Raw genomic sequence first — 17328 nt, forward strand, 5'->3', positions numbered from 1 at the left:
AAAATATCAATTATTTTCTATAATAATAATCCTTCAGGTACTTCATTAGTTCGCATGCTCTTCTGAAGGAAATAAGCAATCCCTTCCAAAATTATAGGGCCTGTGCCCATGACCACAAAATCAAGTTGATTATGTCCAGGACACAATAACTAGATACTTCCAAAACTGTCCCTAGACCGCAATTTTCCATTTAATTAATTATCTTATACTGTTACTAATACTGATATTTCGTAGTTCAAATTAATATATAGGAAACATTTACTAAATTTAGTAAACGCTTAAGTGTTTATTAAGTTAGTTTTTTCAAATTTCAAAGATTTGTTTTAGCAGATTTTAGGAGTTAAGTCTGGCTGTTTTTAAATTGCAGCAAATTAGGTTAGTCGATTGGAGTTTTTTTCAATCCTCTCATAAGTAAACTCGTACCAAAGATAATAGTTTGTTTTACAAACAATTAAAAATATGCACACTAAAGAGCTATTCACAGTAAAAAACAAATTATAAAAGTAAGTAAAGTCTGTCTTGTTTTCAATAGAAAGAATTAGCTGGTTCATTCGGTTTTCTTTTTTAATAGTTTCATACCCTGCAAATATGCAATACGAATTTAATAATATAAATATGTCCGTTTTTACATATTTATTTTTAAGATATTCACAATAAAACATAATTAAAAAAAAAATAAACAAAAATGGCAGCCGTATTAAAAACTCGCATCTAATTCTAGCAGATACAACATGCTTCAATACATAAAAAAAACCTTTCACATTACACAAAACGATTGGTGCGTTTAATAAAAACACGTAATTTTTATCAATTTCTCAAGACAAAGTTTACTTTTACTCCATTTTGAGAGCGTAACATTACATCCTGAGTCATTACTAATGTGTCGGGAGTATCAACAGGTTCCAATCGAAACTTTCGAAGAACTCCACAGAAAAACGCTTTTATTTCCAGCATAGCGTACTTTTGGCCTGAAATAAAATAAATGATATAAATGTACGTAATTATTCCACAATTTTCTCATCTTAAGATATTAAAGTCAAAACATTCCCACAAAGGAAGCACACATGGAAAGTGGAGTTTATTCGTTTCAATAGCCATTTTATAGGTTGGTCTACTATTTATAGTCATGATTAGATTTTAAAATTAATATTTTATGATTCCTTTCTGACAAAAAGTCCCACTAACATATGTTCAAACACAAAAAAAATTCTCGATTTAAACTGATACATATGCTTTTCAAATATCATTTTTTACAATTAAATATAAGCCCAACCGTCTACGTTCCCATTGTGGCATTCGCAATTTCAACTCCCTCCTGTCGCAATTTTTACATCTCCGAAAACAGAAAATATTCCTTTTTCTCATGAAACGTGTATGATTTTCCTGTTTCATTTTCAACAATAATATTTCATTCACTTTCATATTTCACACGTGCGTAAACTAATATTTGAATTTATATTAGTTCACATAGAACTGACAAATTATAGGAGCGGAGATGAAATATTTGGAAATTCACTTTATGTATCTATTTAGAGTTTATAATAAATATTGCTTAAAGCAACTTATTTATTATAACTAAATTCTCAAATATGAAGAAATAAAAGTATGTAATACAACATCGTAAATCGATTTTACTGAAATTAAAAACAAATTCAAATCGGGTGATCATATTTATATTCAAGCCCATAAACAAGCTAATAAGCAGCAAAAACAAATAAAGTTGCAATGAGCAGTATTAGGGGAACCGCCTGAAAATGCTTTTTTATTTATTCTGTTTTGATAATTTTGCATCTTTACGTACGTACGAGTATAATACCACCCCCTATTTCTACTCCCTGTAAAATATTTTTCTTATTGTACATTCATCACTGCCTTTATTTTTTTTCCAAATTTGTTTTGTTTTGTCCTCAAATTTCCTTTATATTGAGTAGAGACATTAATTTTATATAGATTATATATTTCTAAATTATGTTCTGTGTGGAAGTTGGAACATTACAAATTTTCGAGCATACGAATTATTTCATAGGGTAAATGAAACTTTAAAAAACGTTATTTTATTAGTGCAGAAAGGAATACTTTATTAAACGATTTTAACTAGGAACTGAAAAATTTTAGTAATTAACAATACACGTTTACAAAAATATAATTTCAACCGTACAAAATGTAAATGCTATAAAAGCTCATTTATTTGCGGTTTAAATTAATTTCTTTTTTATGTCACGTATTACATTTATTTTGTTTGGGCAATATAGGTATATTAATTTTACATTAGACATATTTGCATATTCAATACAAATTCGAAAACGTGACCTCTTTCATACGTCTGATTAATCGCGTGAAAAGTTACCTGAAAGTTTACCAACTTTCCCACAAATAAGTACAGTTCTCTCCGGGTTATATTATCTGAACTTTCGTAAAATGCATGTAAAGTGTAAAGTAGCCAACTTAAGAACCTGGTGTTTTTTAGATAATTAACAAAAACAGACAAAACGAAAACAAAAATGATTGAATCGAGTTTTCAACATAAAAGTACACCAGTAAATGTTAATGACATGGTTTTAAAAGAATTACCATATATCGAGTAGATTTTGCTATATTCAAATGTCTCTTTGGTTTGTCACGTGGTCAAAAAGTACGGATAGAATGATGTTGAAATACAAATACATTGTTTTTCCTTACCAATGCAATTTCTGGGACCTGCACTAAATGGAATATAAGCAAATGGGTGTCTTCCGATACAGTTTTCTGGTAAATGTCTGGACGGATCAAATACGTCTGGATTTGGCCAGAATTTCGGATTTCGATGCAAGTCGTATAGGTGAATTAGTAGTTCTACACCTTCCGGAATTACTCCAAATTTAGTATTAATATCTTCACTAGTATAGCGGGATATTGTTGGCACGGGTGGATAAAGACGTAAACTTTCTTTGATACACCTAAAATTACGATACGATATTGAACTTTGAAATATTACTGCATCAACATTTATAATGCCCACCTATCTAGTAAGCACATTTGCGTAAAATCCTCATGAGAAGGTTCCTGTGCCAAATTAGGCCCCAGAACGTGGATAATTTCCTGATATACTTCTTCCTGTATATGAAACCCGAATTATCACTGCTGGAAACAATATAACAGATAATTTACCTGTATGTCCTTATGGCACGCTAAGAGCATTGTCGTATAAGTCAAGCACATTGCGGTAGTATCATGTCCCTATAAAAATAAAAGAAGCCAATATAGGCAAGCTAGGTAACACATTGATCCATTCAACTCATCCGAAATTAAATAAGTTTTACAAAAACCTCAAACATGAAGGTATCAACTTCTTCTCTTATCTCATCATTATTAATAGTTCCATGTTTGATCTTGGCATTGATTAAAATATCCAATAATGGAAGCTTCTTCCTAATGCACATATCGTCCAAGTTTTCGTCAAACGTTTTGAAGTTTTCGCTCCGTTTCTCTATGATAAAATTCGTAAACTGGTGTAACGTTTCCAAAGACTGACGTTCAATTTTCCGTAGCGACGAAAGATCAAAAATCGGTTGAATCCATGTCCAAGGCTTCGAAAATCTTAGATAAAATACGTCGGATATTCGAGAAACTGCGTTTTTGTAGTCAATACTCTCCTGAGTATGCATGAATTCGCTACTGCCCATCGAGGTCTCTAAAACCCAAATCAACTCTTACCTGAATAAAAAACGGCTCAAGCAGATATAACTAATGTTGGTTTGATTCTCCATTAAGGCTTATCGTCCATTTGTATAGAAAAAAATATAGGTTTGCTTATTCCTTTTTTGGAAAGTATCCAAAAATTTGCAATAACAGGCATGACACAAGGCCACAACAAAAAAAAAAGAAAAATTAATTGATTTAGAACATTAATTCAATCTACAATAAAAACCTTTGAAATTGGAAAGAACATTAGAAAAGTATATGAGTTGAAAGAAAGTAGAAAGAAGTAAGTTATCATTTTCAGTCTAAAAGGTAAATACGAATCAATAAGTGGAATCCTGCAAAAAGTTTGATGAGCTGAAAATATAACATACAAAGTGAATCAGTTTAGGGTAGCAGGACTTTAATAGTAGACAAAATATCCGATTTTAAGACGAAAATATCATATATTCAAAATAACCTCCTTCTTCTATGACTATCTAGAATTGATTAGGAAATTTTGTTTAAACCATGCTGATACAGTTAGCCCTAAAAAAGTCATTATAATCTGAAAATTAATTATCAGCACCATGTGGAGCCCCAGAATATAAAAATTTCAGTATCTTAATATGTGCGTTAATTATTTAAAAAAAAATTAAATTAAATTTTAACTTTGTCACCTTTAACTGTATCTAAACAATGAATTCGTTTTCAATATATGTAAGTAGAATTTTCTATTCACAGTTAATTTCACACACAGTTCATTCACAGTTAATTAAGTTAACAATATCTGACTCACCTTTTATATTTGGTTTGCTTAAAGACTTACCGGCAATGGTTGCAAGCGAAAAATTCGACACAAATGGTACAATGTTAGTTGGCTTGTTTAAATTACCAGTTTCTATTTCGTCCACAAACCTTTTAACTTCTTTGTTAAACGTGCTCACAAATTGTTGCAGAATAGTGAAATGAAAAGCTGGTGTTAACATTTTTCGCCTTTTCTGCCATTTTAATCCTAAGAAAATATAATAGAATACATTCTATCATGAAGAATACGAAAATCTATTTGGCGGATGATTTCGCTTTAAATAACAATATATTTGGTGTTGATTCCAAGCTTATTCTAAATATAATTGAATGCCAAAATCCTTAGAATAAATTCGACTGCCTGGTTGATAAAGGTGTATTCACCTTATAAGACAACAACTTTTCAAACACCTTATTAACGATAATTCAAGATTTTTAATTTTCCAGAAACTCCAGGTCAATGTAATTGAACTTTTGAAATTTTTTTTCCTAGGTATTTCGCCTCAAGGTTTTCATCGTTTATGAAGGCAAACTTTTTTCGCGTCTATTATTACACATTTATAAAGAGTGCTCTTATTTCACAATAAAGAATTAAGTATTTATCAAAATGTACTCAAGAGTCCCCTAGTCTCGGCTCAAGCTGTAAGAGAAAAATTGCAATTGGTCAAAAAACATTTTTTTTTTTAATTACCAATAGGTTTCCATTGAATATCTGCGTTTATCGTTCTCAAAATGTGTAAAAACTTGCTCGGAGTTTTCGTTTTATCACAAATTGTAATTTTTTTTATTTGGACTTGGATTTGGAAAATTGGACCTAAAAGCGCGATCCCATGGCGACCCATTAATTTTGAATAACATCTTTTATTTAAAAGTTCGTTAATTTTTTCTCCCTAGATATTATAATCGATGTTAACAGTTGAATTACTTTTAACAGCAGTTAGAATTTTAATAATTTCATCTGTTTGTCCTATTGAGCTCAATATTTTGCTTAATGTAAATAAGTTTTGTTTAATTTTGAAAGGTTTTTCCAAAATATGTTTTGATCTTATACATCATTTTTTCTGTGATTCTGGGATTTTGTATTTCTTCTGTACTCGAAATGACGTCAAACCTTTGATGCAATTGAAAGTGAAACTTAAACCTCTCGAAAAAAACAAGTTTTTCCTCATCAGCTATTTGTTAGTTAAATTTATAATGAGCTTGTACTGAAATTGTTTGTTTTTTCATGGCAATTTTTTTATTGACTTTTCGGTAAGTTGAGTTTATTTTCGAATAATAAATGAGTTTTTTTATTTAAATTTTATCCGTATCATTGAGTTTTTTCGAAAAGTTTAAATTGACCAATAAGCTCCGATCTTTCGGCCATCGGCCTGTATAAGTTACCTGTGCTCGTTAGTAGCCCTTCGCCAAGCCAGCGATTCAAGAATTTATAAAGAAAGCTCTTTTCCATATGTTTCATGGACCCAATAGCACTCTAAAACAGATCAAAATTATATAACCAATTATTTACATCCTGACGCCCGGAAAACTACAGATACTGTATTTTACATTAATTAATCGAAAACTGGGCAGAAAGACCGATTGGGTCGATAGCCTTTTTCTGTAGGAAATAAAGATTATTTATATATATATATAATCGAAAACGTAATTGAAGTTTTGCATGCAAAAGTAGAACTTTTTTCCTTTAGCAATGACTAGTTGCACATCTAATGGTAAAGTTGCTCTTTATTCAATCAAGTTCAAATCAACATTTCCAATTAATTTTGCTAAAGAAATTTATATGGTCCCAAAACATTTCGATTCAAAGAGCTTATCGATAATTATTTGCATTATACCTCGATTTCATATGGTCCTTTTAAACCAACAAACATCAATGGCCCAGTTATTAAGTGAGCAACAGCTGGAGCGTCTTTTGTCCATTCCCGTGTTTTGACAAATGCTTCTTCTATGAAAATTGGTAAATTTACTTGAAACATTCCATTCAAAAGTTATTATAATATTATGTTATGGTCAATAATCCGATATTTCTGCAGCGCACGGTCAAATGTTGAACCTGTTTAAATCAAAGGCGTATAAATAAACATGCTTTTTAATGCGTAAACAACTTTGGAATTATAGGCGCAAGAAATGATTAATTATTACTAATTGGCAGTACGATTAACGTGTAATTAATTTTGTTTTAAGTGGTAAGTTCAAAGTTGACATGATTACGCAATTCCGCTAAATTAAGACCGACGCACAAATTGATCAACATGCACACTTTATCAAAATTATCAATTTGGTTGCTTCTTTCAAAATCACTGACTAATAATCTGTTATATGCATTTCAAGGAGAAGATGAGTTCCCTGAATATACTCTACCATTCCACTTCAAATTTATCGAGAAAAAATAATAATTTCTGAATAAAATAAAACTGTTGCGTCTATAATAAGGAAGATATCGTCGTTTAGAGATCGAGATCGCTCAAAAACGCCTTAACATGGTTCAAAAATATAAATTATTTCGAATCTGAAGCTTCTAATGTGTTTTTCAACAATATCGTTGTATTCCCCTCTTTCTTTATATAAAAAAGGAAATAGAATTTTGGGCATTTTGAGATAAATGAGTTTTTTTGGAAAATCAACCTGTGTTTTGGTGCTCAATGGAAAGCTTTCGATCTAAGAATCTCCTTAATATGCATATATAGAGTGTTCTGGTCAACAATAAAAAATATATCGTTGTTTAAAGTCGTGATCGCTCAAAAACGCCTTACAATGAAGAAAACAAATTTGGGTCTCATGCTTTTAGTGTATTTTTCAATGAACTCGTTGAATTCATTCCTCTCTTCATTTGCATGAAAATGAAGTGTTTGAATTATTTGTGAAAGTAATTTTAGCTTTTTAATATGCATATATAGAGTGTTCGGGTAAATAATAAGGAAAATATTTTCAATATTTCAAGTTTAAATGTCGTGATCGTTCAAAAACGCCTTAAAATGAACAAAAAATGTTGATTATTTCCGATCTGAAGTTTCTAGTGTGACGTCCTTGAGCTTTTTGCATTTCCCGCTATCTTTTTATGAAAATGAAATAGAGTGATGAAAATTAAGCCGAATTTTGTTTTGTCCTACTCAGAACTTCATGTGCATTTATTGTATATTATAAAGAATAACTATGCGTTTAACGTGTCACACATTTTAAAAGTATTCTATTCTATTCATTATTATGTTAAACATTGCGAATACGTGAATTCGTTTTGGATCAGCAACTTACCTTTTGTGATTCCAACAAAATCAAGGTGTCCTATTAAAAAAAATTTTTTTCTTACACATGGTAATTTTTCAACTAAAGTTTTTCGACGCCAAAAGCTTTTAATCCTGTTTGAATTCAGAATAATATAAAGTAACAGGAGAATTGCAGTGACAGCGCATAATATGAAGAACATTTTGCTACTAAATTATCAGCGTCAAATTCACTATACGGATAAAAAAGTAAGACTGCATTCGAAACTATCTGAAATTATTTGAGTCATTAACATCATTAATTTCTTATTGATGCAATTATTATCAAGCCCCAAGCAACAAACATTTAACGAAAAACTTTGAGGCATGTTTTCAGTTGCATCATTTATAGTTTTGTGGATTATATCAATTCAAAATAAATACATTTCATTTCTATTGCTATTCTGATAAGTCTCAAATTTTGTCAGTATTGCCATGGTATTACGAATTAAAATTAAAAGCATATTCAAATAATTGGAAAAATAAAATGCTCGTTCTTATATGCTGATAAATAAAATTCTCGAATAATAAAATTTTTACTTTTTTGCCATAAATGAGAATAAAAAAATAAAAACAGAAATTCTGACAATAGAAAGAATTATCTTTTTATTGTCTTAAGATCAACATTTCTTTTGTATTATATCAACTTGCGTCAAGTTTAATGAAATTTGCAAAAGTGTTCACTTGCTTAAACAATCAATTGCAAATAATTGCTTTATCGATAGCCATATCGGTTACTAGGTCATACTTAGGTCGCAAAAAATTGGAGACTATTTGTGCTAGATATACATGCCTGAATCGATACAGAATCTCCGAAATGATATAAGATTTTTTCAGATTCAGTTTCATAACAATTGTTTCATAAAGTTTGCTTATTTCACGGTAACACAAAGGTCGACAACTTTTTATTTTACATCAGGATATAAATTATACTGAGTTTCAAGATAGTTTTGGGCTTTTAAATGGCTTTCAATTTGCGTCCCCTATCTAGTTAAAGTTTGCACTGGGTTGGATTTTATTTATTTTAAACATATTTTGCATTGTTAAAGTTCATCTTGTAATACGATATTGCGATATTTCTACCAGTACCTACTTGAGATTCACGAGAACGAAAGATGCTGTATAATGGGTTTTTAACCGTGGCTGGAAATTTTTTTTCGCATATTTACGATGCTCATAAATCACTTAACTGAAGCTCTAGTTCAATAATCAATTTCTAGATTAATGAAATCTTCTCTGAACGGCTATTGGCGTGCAAACTACGTTATTTGAAAACTTTTCCCATTAAAGAAACATTCAAAGTAATTTTCGCTCCTCCAGTAAATTGTTAGGAACCGATTGTAACTGATGAACCAAATATGGGGGGAATCCGGAATACATATTAGATTTTAGCGCCTTATGGTGCCAAATCACTAATTATTTTCCTATTTAGACCTGTTCCTTTTCAAATCCATTAATATTATACAAGGGGAGCGCAATAATGAAATGAGCCAACGGCTGCTTCTTATTAGCTCTATAAGTAATAATAGCGCTAATTATAACAATTCGGGTGAAGGAAACAAATATTTTATTATTCTGTTTTTGATAAAAATAAGCGAGCGGCTAGAATATGTGTCAAAAACAATATTAAAGTTTCGCTTACATTTTAGCTACCCACCAAAACCACTTTCCGGATCCAAACAATAAACTTACGAGATAAGAAAGATCTCGTGAAATGGAAATTGAAGAAGGTCTGATCGAAACCGATATTCTTGGCTTATAAATGTATTTTAAATAGATTTGTATAGTGGAAGGCCAAAACAATTTTCATATATAAAGGAAATATGATAAAAGTAAATTTACGACATTCTGCCCGTTCTCTCCAAAGAAGCCTCCGAAACACTTTAAAAGAACTTCCGCCAAGTTTAAATCACCCTAAATTTTAATTTCTTAGCCCGATCAACTTTTTTACCGTTTCCAAAAAATCGTTCATTGTATCACTTTTTTTCGAAATTGTATCAAAATAGGAAGTTGAAATATTAATTAGATATTAGAAAGCTATTTTATCCATTATACTCTATCTACCCAATCTAACGCAAATTAGATTATTATATTAGAGAATACTCGAATTTTGCTCAGTGTATCCAAAACTATCAACTTTCAATCACCCTGTCCAATCTCAATTTTCATAGTTCGTAATTGCCATAATCTGGTCCCTAGAGGCATGAAAATTTGCGAATAATTTCACTGTATAATTTCGAGTGCAAAATGTGATCGCAGTTTGAACTGATTAATTATTGACGGTCTCAAATTAACAGTAAAGGTAAATTTCGGAAATCCGAAAGGGCCTGGTGGCGCGTAACTTGCAAAAGAGGGTAACGGACAGCTGAAACATGTCCCGCTGTTCCGTTAAACTACTGAACTTGAATCCTGCTATTCCTGCTATTCCTACGGGCAATATGCGCGCAGTCTGACTGTGTCTTTCCGTGGTTTCGCTGAACAAAGGTCGTGAATTTTGCGATCTGATTTTTAGCGCTCGTCGGCTTTCTCAACTTTTAAGCCATTATAAAAATTGTTGAATTTTTCTGTAGTAAAATGTGAACTTTGGATGCTAAAATAGTTTCAAATATTGGCTTTTTATTTTCTAGCTTTTACATCAGTAATTTGCTTCGTTTTTGGGTTATTGCAAGCTATATAAAACTTTTCATTTGTGCTACTTGAAAATATTTTTCAGGACACTAATAATATAAATGGAATGAACAGTGCTGGGTTTTGACTGCAGAATATTTTCCTGTGCAATGGACCCATGTTGACATATTAGGTAAGTTCTTCAAATATAATTAAATCCCAGCATATATTGTAAAAGATTTTTCATGGAAAACGAGTTAAATAAGCTTTTACAGTCTGATGAAAAGAGTTAAATTGGAAATATTGTAGTGAATGTATGAGTCAATAAGATACATTTTTGCTAGTATAATGTGGATTTTTTTAAAATAAATCATATTAAATAATTCGTTCAAATGCCTGATTGGTCCCGCTTCTAAACATTCGAAAACTCTATCCAATCCAATTTTAAAGCCGAAATCCTCATTAGTGGAAAGCCTTCAACAAGATAAAGACTTTGCATGTTATTTTACTAGCGATTATCACAATCAGATAAAAGTATGTAATCGCAGGTTTTAGTTCTACGTAAATCTTCATGCTTGATTTGAATGTTCTATAAATTATATTAAGCCTGCATGAGTGTCCAGATTTCCATAAAGAAATATTGTGGAATAAAGCTAAGTAGCTACAAGATCTAAAAATTAAATATATACACAGGATGATTCAAACTTAACCCCGATATGCTGATTCATGGAATAAACATGTATTGGTTTTGGAGATAGAAGGTATTAAAGTTGGACATTTTAAGACGTTCGAACTATTGCTGCGATATAAGTAAAATTTTGAACATTTCTGGCCTAATTTAATTGAATACATAAACTTAATAAGTGCGAACTACCCACTCATTGGAGAATTATCTGTTGTATTATTTCCCTTCATTATTGCAGCAAAGTAGCAAATTTGTAAAATATGTTAGAAAATATCGAAAATATCAAAGCAAATTCAAGTTGATCTTTGAATGATTCGCCTCATTTAATACTAAAGGGTTAATATGTAACAGAAACGACAGCTTTTAGTAAGGATGATTTAGTAAGGGGTTTTTGTTTAGGAGGTTGTAAAGGAAAATGTGGTCAACGATTTGTAGAGAAAAAATTCTAATTTATCGGATATCGCCAATTATTATTTGTAAAAAGAAAATAATCAAATGAGATCAAGATCGAACTTTGAAGAAACCTGAAAGTTCATACCACAAACCGTATTTTCTCAGCGAAGAAATATAAGCAGGCAAAACGTGGAAACAGCCCAGTTTCTATATATCCCCCTATGGCTACTGTTCTACCAGTTGAACTTTTGCCGCACTTTCAATAATTTATCTGGTGCATTACCCATATATAGATTAATTTAGCAATGCCACAAACCAAGCTCAAATTAATTTATGAGCCTCTTAGGGTCGGATTCCAGAAATAAAGTACCTTGGACTACTATAAGTCGTGATTTATCGGCTTAGCTGACTCAGTCGCACGGAAAAGGTGTGTGCTGAATTATTCCTTTGCTTTACACGTATTGAGTCGGCTAAATACATCGCTGAGCTTTGCTACTTGAAAAGCTACTGTCGAAATTTGCTGTATTTTCTGCAGTTCGGAGTTTTTGTTTGAAACTTGAAAACTAATCAAACTATTTTAAGTATTAAAATGCCAAGTAACTGGAAATGTACTCAACCGATTTACGTTTTATTTGTTGGAAATTTTTGTTTAATATGGTTTGTATTACGGGCGATTTATTCGTTATGTGATACACGTATTTTCAAATGTGACCTACATATTGTGATTTTCACTTGTCACAGAAAAGGGATTAGTTTTCCTGAATTTCACCAAATTGTTGCAAATATTGTCAATAAAACATAGCTATTTCAAGCTTAGAACCTGAATGGTATTACGGGAATTATTCCTGCTCAGTCCATATATTCGGGTAGAAATAGTTAATTAAATATACATGTTTTCAGTTGTTGACACAAAACGCCTGTAAATAAACATTTAGCAAAATAAAAACGCACAATTAATTCCATTGATTTCTTGGAATATTCCAGGACTTTCTTAATTTGCTGGCATTCATCCTGAAAACGGTTAAGAGCCTGCTATTCCAATGAAATTGGAAATTCGTAAACAAGGATTGAGCCTTTAAAAGACAATCTAGAGAATAAAGGGAATAGTCATTTATAAGTCAGAGTGAAAAACTTCGTAGCCTTACTAAAAAAAATTACCGGAGCTATTTTATAATGAAAAAAGTTGTATTTATTTATTAGGGGCACAAGTGTTTATGTTCACAAATAGAAAACACAAACGCTTCATTGTCTGTCTAAAAGTGTCTAAAGTGATTGGATTAATTATTAAAACAAAATTATATCAAGTAAGAAATATTAATGACTAATTAATTAATAATTTTAAACGAAAAGTTAATGATTTCGTCGATTAAAGCTTTCCTAAACGTTTGAACATTAATGTGCCTTAGATGTTGCCCTGTTAAAATACCAGAAATTAAAATAAATTGTTTTAAAGCACATAAAGATGATGAAAACGTAAAATACTGAACACATAGATTTGAATTGTATCTAGCTCAAGTGCCGCCTTACTAACAACGATTACAGTGCCTTTATTGATAGAACCAAACACGTTTCCTTTGAAAAGCTTATATTTCTCAATAAGGGAAAGAATCTTTCAATATTCCGTCAGTACCATTAAAGAATCATTAGGCAGTGGCAAATGTTCTTGTGAACTTTTGTATTTTTCTCACATATATTCTGTAATCAGCTTTCAATCTAATCCAGAAAATATTATTAAAACTTTTGCATCAAATTAGTTATAGCATCATTAATTATTTTTTACATATATTGGAAAATAGAATTTGTTTTATACATTTTTTATGTTTTGCATTAGCGAATACTTTAAAAATAATGTTAGTGGAACAGATAAAACAGCAAGCAGAAAACTAAACGTTCGTATATTTAAGACGTCGATCATTCGAACTCGCAAACATTTTCAAAGTCAATCATTTTTCGATATTCGTCTATAGGCAGCATTGAACTGTTCCAAAAATATAAATGTTAGAACGGTGTGCGGGCCGATTCGAAAGTAATAAGGCATAAATCCCTTCCAAAGTGCAAATATTCCTTCGTTCCTTATTATTCCAATCACGACTTGTACCGGTCCCGCTTGTTTTTCGCTCCCCACTGTTTTCGAATTCTGGATTCTAGTTTTTGCTATGTCCACTGGCAAACTGGCTGCCGATGTTATTAATCCTAACAGAATAAAATGAAAATAGGTATAGAGAATTTTTTGAGCATTCAGCACGAAAAAGTCTAAATGGGCAATTACATCATGCTATTACAGACAATAAGTTGGGTATCTTTAGGATTTTTCAATACCGGAAATCTTTTTTTAGTCTCTAAATGTGACATTATTTAATTCGCTTTTCAAACATGTATAGTTATAGGCATTAACTCACCTGAAATCATGGACGCGCAAAAATGGAGAACAACACCTTCGTGAAAATGAGCTACAGATATCAAGTATTGTTTGGCCTGTGAATATGTGGCCAATTGGGCAGCATTAACGACCTAAAAGTGTTTGAAGCACTTAGTAAATTCGAATGCCTTTAAACTTTTCAAGAGATCATTACACTTTACCGCGGCAAAACTGTTATCTGCTAAGTATAATTTTGGAAGCTCATAAATATGTTTTGTTAAGCAACTTAATTTATTTTTTGCAATACAGAATCTTTGACCAGTTTTACACAGGCCACATAATCATTGTATATTTTAAGAGCCGATGTAGCAAAAATTGGCTCTGAAAAATTCGATTAATTTTACGCAGCAGTTTTAGGATGATGTCCCATCAAATTTGGCCAAAACGCATCATTTGTAGTAAAGATACTGTTCAAACAAGGAGAAAATTATGTGATAAAATAAATGTGCAAAATTTTGATGCGACAATTTTGATATTGGATTATGATCCACCTTGCAATAGACAGATAATGCGATACCTCAAACGGGTTTAGTAACTCATAAAAACTTGGATGAAATATAATGCGACACCAACCATTAATATTTGTTCTCGTCTCGATAAAATTTATAGGACGACAAAAGATTTCTTCAAATGAGCAGCTGCAAAATGTATTCGGCTTGCAAAATTCTCAATTATATCAAATGCTCAATAATAAAATTGCGATTTATTACTTCATTAAATTGTTATTTTGGTTTTCCTGAAATCAACTATTGTCCTACCATTGCTCTCCCCATAGTGGGAACTGCACCTTTCCACCAAGTTCTAATGCCTTCTTCCTTCCAAATTCTCAAAAGGGCATCAATAACATTTTTATAATTGCGTCGCTTATCTGGAGGCAATCGGCCATCTGAGGTCATCCTGATTAAGGCCACATCGGCAGGAGTACCAACAAAAGCTCCACAAACTCCCGCAAACATGCCAATGGAGGCTTTAGTTGCAAAATTCGGGGGACTGTCTCCAGATGATAGCAAATCGAATAACCAAGTATAAATACCTTTAATTGAAATGAAGAGTAATTAGTAAAATGTACTGCTAAATGCACACGAAGTAAGTAATCTTCCTATTTCCAAGAAGATAATAAATATTCACAAGTTCATTCTTTTAATTTTCGGGTATTTTCTACCAAGTAAAAGGAAAATATTATCCACCTAAAATGAAACTTTTACCCTCCTTACCCAGTCTATACTTGACTAAGTAGTGATTTTATTACTATCTTTAAAAAAATGTCGAAAATAAATATTATAGGCATAGAAATTAGATATTAGTATGCATATAAATAATCCAACAGAGCTGATAGCTTTTTGCTTGTAAGTGCGATTTTGTTCGTGTCATTAGTTTTTTCTATCAATTATCTGAACGAATCGATTTCTAATTTTTCATTTTCCAGACGTCTTCAGGAAATTTCACTAATGAAAGCTTTAATAATTTCAAGCGATAGCAGGATTCTCGCCGGAGATATATTTAACGCAATTTTTAAAGTACGTCTTCATATAACTTAATCAAGCTCAAACTCTTTTAAGCAGAATGCTATCAATTACTGTCATACGATTTGCTCTTCAGGCTTCAAGTTTCAAAGCAGTTAATAGAAGCAATGATAATTTGTAATTCAACTTTATCAACTGAATTGGTTCTTCTACGCTCATCAGGAATAATTGCTGCTTCAAATTTTTAACCCACAGTTGTAACCGTTGAAAAGCTTTAGCTATTTTCATGGCACCCATTTTCATAGAATTCCGAGATTATTTAAATCCAATTTAATGTTGCATGTGGCTTGTTATTGTTGGTGGGAACATGTTTCATGCTATAGCTTCACATATAAATTGATGGTTCGCATTTTACTCATTAAAAAACGATTCTCAAAACTAGATTTATTTCGAAAGTTTGGAGTAATTTCAGCTATTTCACCCGGTACAAAGGACCCTATTCGTTCCAAATTCAACGAAACGGAAACTCGTGAATTAGAGCACTTCATCGATTTCCAATATCAAACTGAACACACTCGATTTACTTTGTACCACATCAAACTTTGATATCACTGTCTTTCATGCTTTCCGTTCGGATGCTTGCAACATAATGGTTAAGCTCCGAAAAAGCATTTTCTGCTTTCAGTTTGAATTCAAGAAACTAAAAAATATGTTCAGAACTGTAAGCGATTGCTTCCGTCATTATCGCAATTGTTAAAACRCATKGRTTAATTTCAAAGTTGTTATAAGCTATATTGATAAATATACGAGATTTGGAAATAGTTTCAAAAGGGTTTTAAGTCACTCCATAGCAAAACTCAACATTTGTAATTGCAGTTGTTTTCATGTTACGAGAAAGTGAGTATTTTCGTTAGTTGTACATTATGTTTATTTTTCAGCTATTTCTGGAGTCAGAAAAAAATTGATTCCGCCTTTTTCAGTCACTCTATTGAGTACAATAACTCATTTTTTTCGTTTATAAATGTTTGAATTTTGTATAAAAATTGTTCGCTAAATATAAATGTGGTAAATAAAAAAGTTTGTGAAGAACCGTCTTGATTCCTTTAGCATATCTCTGATGAGAATMATGGCTCATTTTACTCGAAAATGCGAYCTTCACATATTTGTTAATGGATAAATAYTCGAAGAATAAATGTTATTAAAAAAATAGARAAAAAGTGAAAAGTTACTTTATAAGTAACAAMAAACAAATRRCAATTTTGCYGTTTAGTTCACGCKAGCARRCAAGATCGARGGTTTTGGGTTAACTTTTARCAGCMCCTAAAATTAMCTATACRAAMCTCTTTTCSYATACAAACAGTGAAASTTTCCACATTGTGCAAAACTAACCTAATCTAGTAGTTGTATACGTAGCCTGTCTTAGCAGTCCTGCTGATAATCCATTGTAAAGAGTCAAAAGTCCTTCTTTATGTACGATGTCCAGTAAAAGGTGGAGAGAGGTTTTATATTCTTTGGTTTTGCCACCTTCTCCGCTCATTTGCATTCTATTCTTCAGCAAGTCCAAGGGTTGCACAAAGCAAGTACCCAACATTCCTAAGAAATAAAGTAAAAGCGTAATATTCAGCAAAAAAACAGCTAATAGTTTGCACGGGGAAGCTTTCAGTCATTAAACAATCTTCCTCGCCCTGTACTTAATGGATACATTATGGGCAGGCCTATAAACCCGGAGGTTCTAGGGAGGCAAAATGCTCTGTTTTATGTTTAATCACCTACCTGCCGAGCCCCCGAACAAAAACTTTAGTTTATTAGGTATGGGCTTTTCTTTTCTATGTGGTTCCCCCATGACTCAATTTTCACCGTACGATTTTAATTGTTCAAAATACACTGAAATTTTGAAAAATTTGAAATGAATGAATTGGGTTATTTCAGAGAAAGTTCTCCATGTTCGAAATTGTGACTGAGTGTCAGATGTGAGATATTTAACGAATATTGATTAATGTCACGAATATCAATCGGTAATAAGCTAAAGCTTCCTTT

General features: G+C 31.5%; 2 protein-coding genes and 1 long non-coding RNA gene across 4 annotated transcripts in view; 1 reads left to right on the forward strand and 2 right to left on the reverse strand.

The window, feature by feature from the left end:
- Window positions 1-693: 693 nt before the first annotated feature.
- On the reverse strand, window positions 694-7986 carry LOC109546195 (cytochrome P450 4c3). 2 transcript variants are annotated; one of them, XM_019917057.2, is made up of 9 exons: window positions 7717-7986; window positions 6300-6409; window positions 5848-5938; window positions 4457-4672; window positions 3306-3670; window positions 3148-3216; window positions 2999-3093; window positions 2680-2936; window positions 694-968 (listed from the first exon to the last, which is right to left on the reverse strand). In XM_019917057.2, the coding sequence occupies exons 1-9, from the start codon at window positions 7886-7888 to the stop codon at window positions 808-810; spliced, it is 1536 nt and encodes a 511-aa protein (XP_019772616.2). In that variant the 5' UTR covers window positions 7889-7986; the 3' UTR covers window positions 694-807. The 2 variants fall into 2 exon arrangements, with proteins under 2 accessions (XP_019772616.2, XP_019772617.2); XM_019917058.2 differs by having other exon boundaries at window positions 4487-4672; window positions 7717-7985.
- Window positions 7987-10137: 2151 nt separating this feature from the next.
- Window positions 10138-17328, forward strand: part of LOC109546201 — a 33874-nt gene continuing 26683 nt past the window's right edge. Inside the window, exon 1 of the long non-coding RNA XR_007281956.1 lies at window positions 10138-10524. This is a non-coding gene — a long non-coding RNA (uncharacterized LOC109546201). The remainder of the gene's footprint in view (window positions 10525-17328) is intronic.
- On the reverse strand, window positions 13288-17256 carry LOC109546200 (mitochondrial 2-oxoglutarate/malate carrier protein). Its single transcript, XM_019917067.2, has 5 exons — window positions 17065-17256; window positions 16681-16884; window positions 14587-14861; window positions 13809-13920; window positions 13288-13602 (listed from the first exon to the last, which is right to left on the reverse strand). The coding sequence occupies exons 1-5, from the start codon at window positions 17132-17134 to the stop codon at window positions 13349-13351; spliced, it is 915 nt and encodes a 304-aa protein (XP_019772626.1). The 5' UTR covers window positions 17135-17256; the 3' UTR covers window positions 13288-13348.

The sequence above is a fragment of the Dendroctonus ponderosae genome, unplaced genomic scaffold (genome assembly GCF_020466585.1).
Source record: "Dendroctonus ponderosae isolate FM_Combo_2020 unplaced genomic scaffold, Dpon_F_20191213v2 Dpon_F_20191213_7, whole genome shotgun sequence".
In the NCBI taxonomy this organism is placed as follows: domain Eukaryota; kingdom Metazoa; phylum Arthropoda; class Insecta; order Coleoptera; family Curculionidae; genus Dendroctonus; species Dendroctonus ponderosae.